Raw genomic sequence first — 13,091 nt, 5'->3', positions numbered from 1 at the left:
TGGCTTATAGATGTTAGCTGAATTTATCAACCACTACACTGCAGAGGTACTATCAAGAAATCAAAATAAGAAAAGGCATTAAGAAAACATATCATATTTTATTAGTTTAACATTAAAGTCATTGCCTGTTTTTCTGTGTGATTTTTTTCTTTTTCTATTGGTACTTTTACTTGTACAGAACAAGTTCTAGTAAAACTGAGGGAATATAAACTAGTGCTGCGGAAAAAGAAAGTGTCCATACCAGACACACTTGGCCTTTCCTTCTCCTGGATTTCTTTCTCTCAAGCTGACAGTCAGAGACAGCAATGCAAGCTGAGCCAGCTAAAGCACTCAGACCAGGGACAGGTCCAATAGAATTGTAATGAATAACCCCTTGACATTTGTTAGACAGACTCTTTCAGGTACTTGCCCTTTACATCAATCCATGGAAGTAGTGGAAATCTCTGCAAGTCTGTTAATGAGAAAGTCTCATTTGTGCAAGTTGCTCGAGGGCAAGTTTGTGCCTACCAATACTTTAATTTTCTATTTTTAATTTTGCTTATCTCTTATGCTAAACTCCAGGCAGCAGCACTTTAGTATGGTACATCAAACATGGCTGTAGGCCTACCTAAAGGAGGACGATTGCACAACACTGCTCTCCCTCGACATTTGCTGCATCTTCTGTCATCTTAATCCTATTCCTGCTGAGTAAGGTTTGAAAGATGCTCTTCCGACGTAGTAGCTCCTTATTAAATTGACTAAGATGTAATCCCATTCCACTGACTCAAATAAACATGTTTATTCTCCTAATTCTATTCCTGGGCTAGATCCGGGGGAAGGATTTGAAATGAGTTTTCTGAATGGGTGCACAGACAGGCAGAGCAGGGCAGGGCAGATCAAGGAGGCTGGATGCATAGAGGCAAATAGGAATAAGGGAAATGAACAACCTCAGCCACAGGGGTAAACACTACTGCGACTAGACTTGGGGTCCAGCTCTTGGCGCTTTCTATATGTGTGTACGTGCACACGTCCACATAATTCATGGTATTGACACATGTTAGCCTTTTAGTAGCCTGCCTGGTTACATTATAATGATGTAAGCACTGGAAAAATGTAGAGCTTCTGTCATGCTGATAATAACAATGAATGCTGGTGGCTGGATGATTAAGACGTTTACTACGTGGGGTTCTCACCATGACTGTGCTACCGGATCGCTACCAGATATAATCAAATTCTGTAGGAGACACTGCTATGCTGTCGTATAAAAATGAGAATCTACCCAAGATTATCTTAAAACTGAGTTATCTTATAAAACAGTTTCAGCGTGGGCAAGTTGTAAGTGAGGGAATAAAACATCACCTAGCAGGTCTGAAGGCTTAATCAGATACACTGGAAAGTTATCGCAGCTACACTGACTCGCTGCTCTGCACAGAAGCCTGCAAAAAACAGGTTTTAAAAAATGCTATAACATAAATAAAACAAGCTAATCTACTTAAGCTTATTCAATTTAGTTGTGTTAGGATCTGTGGAAAATGTTAAGCAAGATTTAATTTGCTTAACAACCCTGTTATTTTTTTGGTTTGCAAGAGCCCTCCTGCATTGGCGACCGCCTGTGCCAACACTTTCAGTTTGACACTATTCTATTTTTGGTCCCAACATGGCCTTAAGGCACCAATGTCTTCTATCAGAACTGCTGTTCAGAAGTGCTCACACCTTTCTGATGTGGGTGCGTGTGACCATTTCTGTAAAGTTCCCAAACCAACAGTCCAACATTAACACCCACTCATCTAAGCCCTCGTGCTTCATACCCAAAGTGAGCCAGCATTTGAACTTCTCTCTCCGTGTCTCTTCTTTCATTTGAAACATAATTTCTGTCACATATACAAATGAGTCCGTCACGAATACACTATTATACTCATATTTTAACAGTACTGCATCCCTACCCTCCATACAATGGTTAGCTTCACACTCCGTCATTGTACCAGTACATTTCTGATACAACCTTTAGTCAGCAGAAGGCTAAAATAAATTTCCCCTATTAAGTCATGACTTTGTTTATATAAGCTGTTATGAAGCAAGCTCACTTGATGTCTCCATCTGTGCTGAGGGCTCCAGGGAAAATTATCTAAAGCTACGTCACTAAGGATCCTGTGTCAAGTTTCTGGAGTATAACCTCAGTGCCTGTCAAGTTAACTATGTGTCAGAATAGACATCCTAGAGAAGCACCGATCAACCAGCCAGGTACCAGAATCTGGTCCAGAATCTGACAATTTCCAGCAGTCTTAGCTCTGAGCTTAGCTCCGACCAGTTACCATCAGATGAGATGGTTCATTTCTTGCAACAGCAAGTAAATAGCCACACTATGAGCAGCCACATATCATTAGCATGTGGCCAATACTCAGTCTGAGTGTAGAAGATAAAAAGTTTGCCAAAGTAAACCAAGGGGGAACCCTAAGTATTAAGATCTTCTTAAAAACAAACCTAAGCTGAACATGTCCAGTTTGAAGAAGCTAACAAAGCCAAAGTGGCTAAAGCTAAAGCTATTCAGACGCAAAGCTAGCCACAAGCTAGCAGCCTTGAGTGAACAACCAAAGCGAAAAAACAAACGGGTCAAAAAATGGAGTAAGTACCTGTGATTAGTTTTGTTATATGACTGCTGCGTGGGCTTATTTTCTTAGGGTAAAATATATCAGTAGGTAAAGGTTCACCTTCAGTTAATTACAGTATATGTACCTCTTTCCAGTAGCACAGCACTTTATATTTAGTTGTTTCACTGAGAGTAGATCCTAACATTTTGCTAACAACATTTTACATTGAGGAAATGTTGACTTTTGCCCGCATTTTGTTTTGTCAGTCAAAGGTCTAAGAAAGAAAAATATGAATTGTTAAAAAGATAAACATCATCGGAAGATCACTCAGAAAAAAATTACTGGAAATTGGAATGGGACAAAAACATTGTGCACATGTACATCAATCTCCAAGTTGTTCTGAGCAATCAACACACCCTCACTTACTGAGAATCTAATATGTGTCAAAGAGGGTATCAAAAACATGCCGAGGCTAAAATATATGACCATCTTCTTTCTCAGATTCTACTCTTTTCAACTAGACTGTAAAACAACACGCAGAGAATATTTATGCTAAAAAAAAAACAGTGCTTGCACAAGAAAACAGTGCCCCCTAAACAGATCATTTAAAAGGAGCTATAATCAAATTTCACACCATTTAAAGACCCTAATTAAACCTTCCTCTCGAGTGTAAACTCAACTATTTGCCGGCTTATCATTAAAGAGCATTGCAAACATTTGTGCTTCCTTTGTTATTTTGTGTAAACTGAATCGGCTAAGCACAGCTAATCAAAAGTGCCTTTCAAAGTAAAGCTCAATGGGGTCCTGGGGTGGCAGTCTCCAAAGCCCTGATTTCCCAAAGAGCTTTTTTGTCTTCTCATAGCTTATAAATTATTAAATATCTGACCTATATTCTCTGTCTTGGAAGGGTTGGTGGAGAACTGGAACAGAACACAGTGACACAGCAGAGTTGTTGTGATGTTTTTTTGTTTTTTCATCACATCTTAAATTAAAAGTGATGATGCTGCCGCAAGCTTTGTCCCACCCGCGGGGACAGTTTAGCAATAACTGCACAGAAAACAACGGTTTTAATAAGATCTGATCTAAAAAAAAGAGAGGCATTTTTAGCCAACTGTGGCAAATTTAGAAGCAGAGATCAGTGAGCAATATGAAACCCAAACAGGAAGGAGAAATAACAAAAGCAGGACATATAATTTAATATACCTGCACTGTATGCAAACCTTACTTTTATTTTCAATTCATCTGTTTTGATCGTTTAATACAGCGGTCCCCAACCCACGGTCCGTGAGTCGTTTGGTACCGGGCCGCGAGAGTTGAGGCTCGGGTGTAAAATTTATGGTTTTCACGGTTTTTTTATCGGTTTTTATCGTTAACTCGGTTTCCCTGGTGGTACCGGTACTGGTTTTATTTTGTTGTATTTATCCGCGACACCTTGAAAGCCGGTCTGTGAAAATATTGTCGGACATAAACCGGCCCGTGGCACAAAAAAGGTTGGGGACCGCTGGTTTAATATATAAAATGCTCAAATAGAACCCTGACCAATATAGCTTTTCTGTTTTAAAAAAAACAAAACACAAAAAAATCATGGAAAATCTCTTGTAGTCCAAAAATATAAAGCCAAATAGTGACTGATTAATTTCGCAACAATAAACTATTTCATTTGACAAGTAATTTGACTATAGAGAGCTTGGACTCAAAAAAGGTTTTGTGCCCTTTGCTTAGCAAATATAACACAACAACAAATAAAAATATACTATGTCATAAAAACATCTACAAAGTCTTACTTAATTAAACGTTTAGAATCACCAGGCGAAAACTGAGCTAAAAGCATCAAAATTAAAACTACTCAACTGCAAAAACACATCCATGTGAGTGATATTAAAAACAGGAAGTGGCGCTCGTTTATGTGTCCTTACAGATTAAACATTTAATCGTTAGTTATTATTCATCCCTGGCTCTCTTCCACAGCATGTCTTTTGTCCTGTCTCCCTCCCCCTCACTCCATGGCTCCCCTCTCTGAGCGTGGTTCTGTTAGAGGTTTCTTCCTGTTAAAAGGGAGTTTTTCCTCCCCCCTGTCGCCAAAAGCTTGCTCATAGGCAATCATGTGATTGTTGGGTGTTTCTCTCTCTTAATGTCGGGTCTTTGCCTAACAATATAAAGCACCTTGAGGGGAGTATCGTTGTAATTTGGTGCGATATAAATGACACTGAACTGAGTTCAATTATAACTATAGAGTTAAAGTGTGTGCCTCTGTGGTTACTCACATAAATATGTGGGATGATTAATCAGGTTATCTAAACAAATCTGCACTCATCAATATTTTACTTCTTTGGGCCTTGAAATGAAGTGTGAATTTAATTTTGGGATGATGCAACTTCTAGATAACTGAAACATTACAAGACGCTCTAACCAAACCCCGAAGCTGTGAACCACTAAGCTATCACAAACCCAAAGCCTCCTAAGTTCAATTACTTTAAGATCCTTTTTCTATGTCTTTTGTAATGTGAAAAACACATCTGTCAGATGAAAGTAAACATTTCCCTCTTAAATTTAAGGAAAAAGTGAATCAGTAAGAGAATACCATATTACTTCCTTCTACTCTGAGTCGCAGTATTTCTGTGAGCATCAGTACATTTTAGCTTCAACATAAGGCTCTGTAGGATGTTTCTGACAGCTTTGGAAAAGTTTGTGCGAGCTTGGTTTGTGTGTGTGTGTGATTTTCTTTCAGATTGGGGCTGTTGCAGCTTCAGTGAATAGGGACGTGACTCATAATTCATCTCTGTGAGTGACACAAGTAAATGAATCATGTTCGAATGCAAAGAGTTACTCCGTAGCTGAACTGCTCAAGCTTTAAGTGGTGACATTTTGTTAGAATATCTCCTATAGAGGTGACAATCCTGTAAGATTATTTGGGGAGCGTTGAATGATTTGATGGGGAAAATGAAGTGATGTCATGACTTTTAGCTGTGGTGTGGCTGAGGACGTGATGCTATTCCTACTTAGACAAGAAATAGGAGGGAAGAAATGGATGAAACTGGACAACAGACAAATTATCCAGCTTTGAACAAAGAGTGCATCTGCAGTCAGCCTTGCTCTTACAGCTTTGAATGATGAATCTCAAGAGGTGCATGAATGAAACTATACAGGGGAATATTCTGGAAGGTTGTATCTAAGATGCTTTGAAAGAGATGACATCTCTATACCTGTAGGTCAGCTATCTGCACTATTAAGACGCAATATCATCAGAGCAGTAAAGACACAACTTCGTGGCTGCAACCTATTTCTCGACTGGGGGCCAAACACCAGCGGCAGAGCTTGAGAAGGTTTAAAGTGGCCTTGAACCTTACAATAGGTTTAACCGATGAGGGGAGAAGTATGATCAGCTCTAGAGGCAAGCACAAATGCTTCACTGAAATCTTAAACAGGACCTTAACATGAGAGAAAATGAAGGGAACAGCAGTCAGACAGCATTTATCTCATCTCGCTGTTTAATCTGTGCTATCAGTGCCACTACACATACATCCTGGACAAAACAAAAAAAACCCGTATCCTCACTAAGATGACTTAAACCAAAGAAAACAGGAGAGACGGGTTCAGGTCAGACAATACACAGACATGGCTGTGCACACAAACGTCCCACATGAAAACCTGATCTTGGCTATGCAAGTGCGTCGAAATGTCATACCTAACATACCTGCGTGGGGAAATACACAAACAAAGGACTGGAGAAGCCCTCTCAAGGGAGAGAGCTGGCTGCATTCAATGCGTGGAATACATGCCCCTGACATACCTCTCATTGGATTCTGGATCCACAGGATGCCTCCGATAAGGTGAGGAGACTGGCCGAGCATTGTGACTCACTGACTGTCACTTCGCTCACCTCAAACGTCCGGAGCGAGCACCTTAACTAACTGTGTATTGACACTCACGGGGAGAGGCAGGTGACCACCCCTGTCCACATGCCACACCACCTGCTGACAGGCGAGCAGCCTCTAACAGACTGTTCTTGTGGAACAGGTTGAGCGCTCACACGGCGCGCTGTTGCACCACGAAACAGAGACCCGTGAATAAATCCTAGCAGAGACGGGTTTCTCTGAATGTTCTCTCATAAAAGTGATTCAGGATCCTCCAGAGAAAATGCCGAGGCGACCGTGTAAAAGGACTTCGGCGATCCTCGGTCGCAGACCTGTTAACCGTGGCTCCAATCGCAGAGCAACGACGAGGCGCACAGGCAACCACAATGTAAATACAGAAAGAGGCTGCGCGTTAACACGAGGCTTTATGGTGTGTGATCATGGATCAGCACTCTGAATACCAGCCGTACATTGATTCAATTGTACAGCGTAATAATAGGCTCGGAGAAGATGACCAAAACGGCGCATCTAACGCTGACAGAGCAGAGGCTACAACATCACCCAATCACAGCCTTTCACAGCTGACCCGACTGTGTCTTGGCTGAGCCGTGTTAATCCTTTCATATGATAACTGTAACTATTGTATGCAATATTTGAAAGGACACAAAAAGCCCGTCACGCCGGTGTGGACAGCGCATTGTCAGGCGCCTTACCTTCCACGGCCATGGTGCTACTCCACGGATTTAAGCATCACTCGCAAAGGGGAGCAGACGAAATGTAAAAGTCAACGCTCGCTCATTGTACCTTGTTTGGTGTGTTATCATCACTTTGCTGCGGGCAAGCCGGAGCGCACAGCTGCTGCCGCGCCTTAAAGGATTCTGGGAAGTGTAGGCTCAGCGTTTACTGGAGGGAAGAGGAAGTTTGCTGGGTTTTGCAGAGAAAGCAGTTTTAGCCGTAGCTGGAAATAGCGAGGCAAGTGTCTGTGTACGCAACACATTTCAACGCAATTAAATCAAAGTCTGCTGGATAGAACACACACACATACACACACACGAAAAAGTAACAAAAGAATAAAAATAACTCAAATATTATGTGAGAAAAAGCACGCCTACTGGATCCAGATTTTAAGCTTGGTACAATTACACAATGGAAGCCAGGAGCTGACATATAAGATAAATCCTGTTGTCTACGCAGCAGAAATAATTTGCTCCCTCCTTTTAACTAATCAGGTCTTCGGTCAGTAGCTCATGAGCCAAATGTTTGAACACAATCCCACCACTTTGTCACTGCAGCAGGTAGAGAACAATGCACAGTTAATTTCACTGATAATTACATTGTAGCTCTTTGTCTGCTTTACTGGGTCCAGACAGAACTGTGGAGCTCTCACACACTGGGGCCCGATGACTGGATGTGGCACCTCCTTTGTCACCTTTCAAATCTGTTTGAAGTCCATTGTTACATCAGATGCATTTGTTATTATTATTATTGTTATGATTATGATTATCATGATTATTATAACCCAAGCTCGATCTGTCACTATCCAGGTGGTCTGTGCTGTCATCATATCTCATCATATGTCAGATTTTAGATTGACATGCTAGACAGTGTCTGACCAACATCACCAAAGCACCAAATTAGGGATTTTAGAAATTAATATAAACCCTACGCTGCCTACAGTGACTACAGTCCAGTGATTACTACAGTCATCATAAAACTAAAGAAACCATTTTTAATCAGAGTATAGCATCAAGTCGGTCAAATTTCTGGGATATTGATCTGGTCAGTTAAGTAGCAGAGGGGGTTGTTAATCAAGTTCAGCTACTACTAACAGGTGGATTATTGAGGCACCAATGCAGGTAGAGGCCACCAGACGTAGTAGTGGTGGACAAGCAGAGGAAGATGGCTGTAGTGATTGACGTAGCTATACCAAGTGATCGCAACATCAAGAAGAAGGAACATAAGAAACTTGAGAAATAAAAAGGACTGAGAAAGGAGCTCGAGAAGATGTGGAGGGTGAAGGAAACAGTGGTCCTCATGGTAATTGTAGCCAAGCTCTAAGGTTAAAGACAGCCCCGAGGGGAGAGTGGGGAATTAATATATATGATACTGTTACTAGTACCGTTACTGTTATTAGTACTAGTTAGGACAGTACAAGCATTTTCCAGAGAATTATGTCTTCATTACTTAGGAATGCTGCTCTCCTGTTGAGCTACTTCTTGTAGCGACATAATATTATACGTCTTAAACACAAGATGGCGCCAGAGCCTTTGCAAAGTCAGTTTTTATTCAATAAATCCAGACTTTCATTCAATATAATCTGACTTTCATCAAATATATTCGAGTTTCGTTCAATATATTCAGATTTTTATTTTAATCAAATCTTAATCAAGTCTTCAGCCAGGCTGTGTCCCATAATGTGTCTCACTGTTCTACTCTAGTAAAAGTTGAACGTTTTGTTCAAAGAAATTCTAATGGATTGGATTTCATATAGCGCTTTTCAAGGCACACAAAGCGCTTCACAACGCCACTATTCATTCACTCTCACATACTGGGGGAGGCAGCTACTGTTGTAGCCACAGCTGCCCTGGGGCAGACTGACAGAAGCAAGGGTGCTATATCGCGCCATCGGCCCCTCTGGCCAACACCAGTAGGTAGGGTAAAGTGTCTTGCCCAAGGACACAACGACCAGGACAAAGAGCCTGGGGATCGAACCGGCGACCTTCCGGTTGCAGATACGCTTCCCAACCCCCTGAGCCACGGTCGCCGCTTTCTCCATCACTGATTTAAGGAAAGTGTGCAATTAGGCAAAAGCAGTAGGTTAACTACTTTATAAAGCTAAGAGGAAAAAATGTTAATTATAACTTATTTTTATGTTGTTACTTTATCATTTTAGATACTTATGAAAACACCCCCAAAGAATTTTGTGCAAAGTGCAATGCGTGCCTTTCGTTTTTGTCCAAAAACTGAGCAGATGATGACAATCAGCTCCTCTGCTACTGTCCTCAGTGCGCAGTGTGGTTGAAGTTTGGTTCAAAAACAGCCCAGTGTGCTCCAATTGAAGTGATCCCTCCATGCACACGGCCACTGATGAAGTGCAGCTCAGCCTGACTGTTTTCAGGATACATGTTGAAAGAATGACCATAAGGCTGGCCTGCAAACAGGGAGCGGCCCATGTTGGTGTTGAACACTATTGACTGCACATAGTGAGAATATTTCCCAGAGATCTGGATGATGGCTTCATCATCAAACAGATCAAGCTCATGTAAGTTGCCGTATGAGAAACCAGCAACAGAAGACCAGACGAAGCCATAGCGGAACTGAATGCTGATAAATAAATGAGAAAGAGACAATGTAAGGTAATGGCTGGTGGTTAATATACTGCATTCTAATCACCAGTAGATCAATAGATTTTGAATGAAAGCAATACCACAAGATTGGATTTATTTTATTTTTTTTATATTCACCCTCTGATGTGGCCACCGTACGTATCCCAGACCTTTACAGCTGTGATCCTATCTTCTCCAGTGATAGCAAATGAGGTGCCACCTCCTGACCCGACAGAAGGGGAGAAAGAGTAGTGAGGCTGGACTGCAAGAAGGAAGAACAAAGACCTCACGAGGCAGTTAAAGCTTTTGACAGCCATGAAGCATATAGATAAAAACAGTGCAGATTCTAAAATCACACACAGTCCATTATTAATATTAGTTGCTTCATTGTAAATTCTTATAAAAACACATAATTGAATGGTGAAATATCAAATGCAACTCATGGCCACTTACAGGCAGCTGAAGCAGAAGCTGCAAGAAGCACAAAGACAGCAATGAAAAGCATCCTGTGAAGATGACATATGGCAGAATTATTTAACCCTGCAAAATTGGTGTTGACTGTAATTACAGGACTAAAATTGATTAATTCTTACCTGTCTGGTTGGTTATTTTCCTCAAGAAGGTGAAGAAGTTACTCAAACATGCATCCAAGTTTTGGTAAGACAGTGTGACTACAATCTCCAGTTGACAATAAGAAGCTGCCTACTATGGACTGGTTCATTTATAGTCCCTCTAGTTTTTCCCATAAGTCAGCCCAGTAGCTGCCAGTTAGGGAATTTCAACATACAAACATGAGTGGTATTATTTTGCATGTCAGTCGGGAATGTTCCTCATTGTCAGTATGTAATCAGTTAATCACTGAAATCTTTCAGACAGTTACACTTTTCTGAATACACTTACCGTAAGTACAGATATAAAAACCACACTCTTTCTCTTGATATATTTACTGCTCATATTCGACTCTATTAAAAGTGGAAAGTTGTGTTCAGTGGAAGGATATGGACCATTAAAGAGATGCTTAATTGCCATTTATGTAGACTTTGGAATGCAGGTCCAAAGAAACTGGAAATACCACTTCATTTCAGATGTTACGTAATCAATACATACCACTTCTTGTGTAAGAACACGACCATGAAAGCAGTGATTATTGATGTTTTACCTTACATTTTTACTTTAATCCTGTTTCTCTTGTTAAATGAATACATTTGAAATAGCCAATATGTCTTGTTTCTCCAGGCTTCAATTATCCAATCCAATAAATACCATCAAACAAGAGTCAATAGAAGAAAAAGCTATTTGGCATAAGCAGCGAAGATTTGGCAGCAGGTTTCTGATGGACACAACCAACATACTCAACTCTGCTGCTCAACCCACAAATTCATTTTACTTACAAATTTGCCCCCATTTAAGGGGAAATAATGAGGCTTTCCAAAGATATAAGATTTATTGCCAAGAACCATATTTGCAAAGAGATTTTCTTGCTTGCTGTGCTAAGGTTATGTGATGTTATGTGTGACAGCATGAGGAAATGTTTGTGTTATTTTTAGCATATTTCTTATGTGTTTCTTATAATGCATCAACATCTTCCTCGTTTCTTTTGTTTTATTCTCTGTTCAGCCTGCTTGCATGGTTTCTGCAGCATGCCTTCCTGTAAGTGTGAAGTAAGTATGTGTACAAAGCTGTTTGTTTGTTTTCTTGTTTTTCTTGTGTTACATCTTCCTGCCTGTAATCATGTAATAATGTTCCCTAAAGGAAAAAAGTTATGAGGCAGCGAAGCCAGTTTTATGTCACAGAGGGCTGACTGACTAACACTTCATGTTACCACATCAGGAAACACACACAAAAAAGCAAATGGAATTAACAGGACCATACTAATCACATATTCATTTTATATTAGTTTGTTTTCACCCAGAAGTGAAAGATTAATTTTTATACAGTGTAAATGTTGAAAAAAGCAAAAACCTACATAGAATAGAATAGAATGCCTTTATTGTCATTATACAGCTGTACAATGAGATACAGAGCATCTCCTACTCAGTGTAAACATGTTGGGGGGGGGGTACAGTTCTGCAGCGCTATATACATATGGACAGTATTGACATAGGGAAGAAGATGTATATATATATAAAATGTACAATTTACAAACCGTAAACAATATGTAATAAATAGTGTTATGTATGTACAGTTGAGTTATTGCACATGGAATTGGTATAAATAGTGTTTATGTATATACAGTTATTGCACATAGAATTGGTATAAATAGTGGTGGTCCATAGAGGAAGTGGGAAGTGGGGGGCTGTGTTATCGGTGCATGTGTGAGTTCAGGGTGGTTATCGCTTTGGGGAAGAAACTGTTTTAGTGTTTTAGTGTTGATGCACCTGTAGCGCTTCCCTGAGGGAAGCAGGCTGAACATGTTGAAGCCAGGGTGGGAGCTGTCCTTGATGATGTTTGCTGCTCTGCTGAGGCAGCGGGAGGAATAAATGTCCATCAGGGAGGGGAGAGGGCAGCCGATGATCTTTTGTGCTGTCTTGACTACACTCTGAAGCCTCACTCTATCTGCCTTGGTGCAGCTGCCGTACCATACCGTGATGCAGTAGGTTAGCAGGCTCTCAATGGACGAGCGGTAGAAGGTCAGCAACAGGTTGGAGTTCAGCTTGTACTTCCTGAGGACTCTCAGGAAGTGCAGCCGCTGTTGGGCCTTCTTGATGACCGCTGAGATGTTTTCTGTCCAGGAGATGTCAGCAGAGATGAGGACACCAAGGAACCGGAAGGTGTGGACCCTCTCCACACACTCCCCGTTGATGTAGAGGGGGGCCAAGTCAGTGCTGTGTCTCCTGAAGTCAACAATGAGCTCTTTGGTTTTCTTAGTGTTCAGTGCCAGGTTGTTTTCTGAACACCATGCTGCCAACTTCAGGACTTCCTCTCTGTACTCTGCCTCGTCTCCCTTCGAGATGAGTCCGACTACCGTGGTGTCATCAGCAAACTTGATGATGAGAGTGTTGTTGTGGGCCGGACTGCAGTCGTGGGTGTAGAGAGAATACAGGAGGGGGCTCAGCACACAGCCCTGTGGGGAGCCGGTGCTCAGTGTGCGAGTGGAGGAGAGATGAGGGCCGAGTCTCACAGTCTGGGGCCGGTTAAGTTTTAAGAGTGTACTAATATCTGCAAAGCTTCGGCATCTTCAGTAGCTTTTCGTGATGTCCTGCCTCAGCAGTAAATGTTACAAAAGCATTGTGCACACATTTAAATTGGACCAAGGAATCATTGATTCAGTTTATATCGTGTTGCATGTTGCATTGCAACATAGTTACTTCGTAATAGTCTGTATTTCCTTACTGATGATAGTG

At 41.1% G+C, this 13,091-nt stretch overlaps 2 protein-coding genes and 1 long non-coding RNA gene across 5 annotated transcripts in view; 1 reads left to right on the top strand and 2 right to left on the bottom strand.

Moving 5' to 3' along the window:
• The window catches only part of samd12 (sterile alpha motif domain containing 12), a 124,168-nt gene extending 116,869 nt beyond the window's left edge, over positions 1-7,299 (bottom strand). Inside the window, exon 1 of one of the 3 annotated variants that reach the window (XM_019351012.2) lies at positions 7,135-7,299. In XM_019351012.2, coding sequence (XP_019206557.1) covers positions 7,135-7,147 — 13 coding nt within the window. In that variant the 5' untranslated portion in view covers positions 7,148-7,299. Of the gene's footprint in view, positions 1-6,357; positions 6,985-7,134 lie in introns of those variants that run through there. The other 2 variants (XM_019351013.2, XM_005452717.4) reach the window with 2 other exon arrangements.
• Positions 2,535-11,709, top strand: LOC112843523 (uncharacterized). Its single transcript, XR_003215930.1, has 3 exons — positions 2,535-2,601; positions 5,296-5,348; positions 10,984-11,709. It is a non-coding gene; the product is annotated as an uncharacterized LOC112843523 (long non-coding RNA).
• On the bottom strand, positions 9,337-10,375 carry LOC100699479 (zymogen granule membrane protein 16-like). Its single transcript, XM_019350334.2, has 2 exons — positions 9,886-10,375; positions 9,337-9,745 (listed from the first exon to the last, which is right to left on the bottom strand). Exons 1-2 carry the CDS (start codon positions 10,062-10,064, stop codon positions 9,424-9,426), a joined length of 501 nt encoding a protein of 166 aa, XP_019205879.1. The 5' UTR covers positions 10,065-10,375; the 3' UTR covers positions 9,337-9,423.
• Positions 11,710-13,091: the final 1,382 nt, after the last annotated feature.

This window comes from Oreochromis niloticus, linkage group LG22, assembly GCF_001858045.2.
Source record: "Oreochromis niloticus isolate F11D_XX linkage group LG22, O_niloticus_UMD_NMBU, whole genome shotgun sequence".
In the NCBI taxonomy this organism is placed as follows: Eukaryota; Metazoa; Chordata; class Actinopteri; order Cichliformes; family Cichlidae; genus Oreochromis; species Oreochromis niloticus.
The sequence above is the reverse complement of the archived record's forward strand: the minus strand, read 5'-3'. Positions and strand labels throughout refer to the sequence as shown.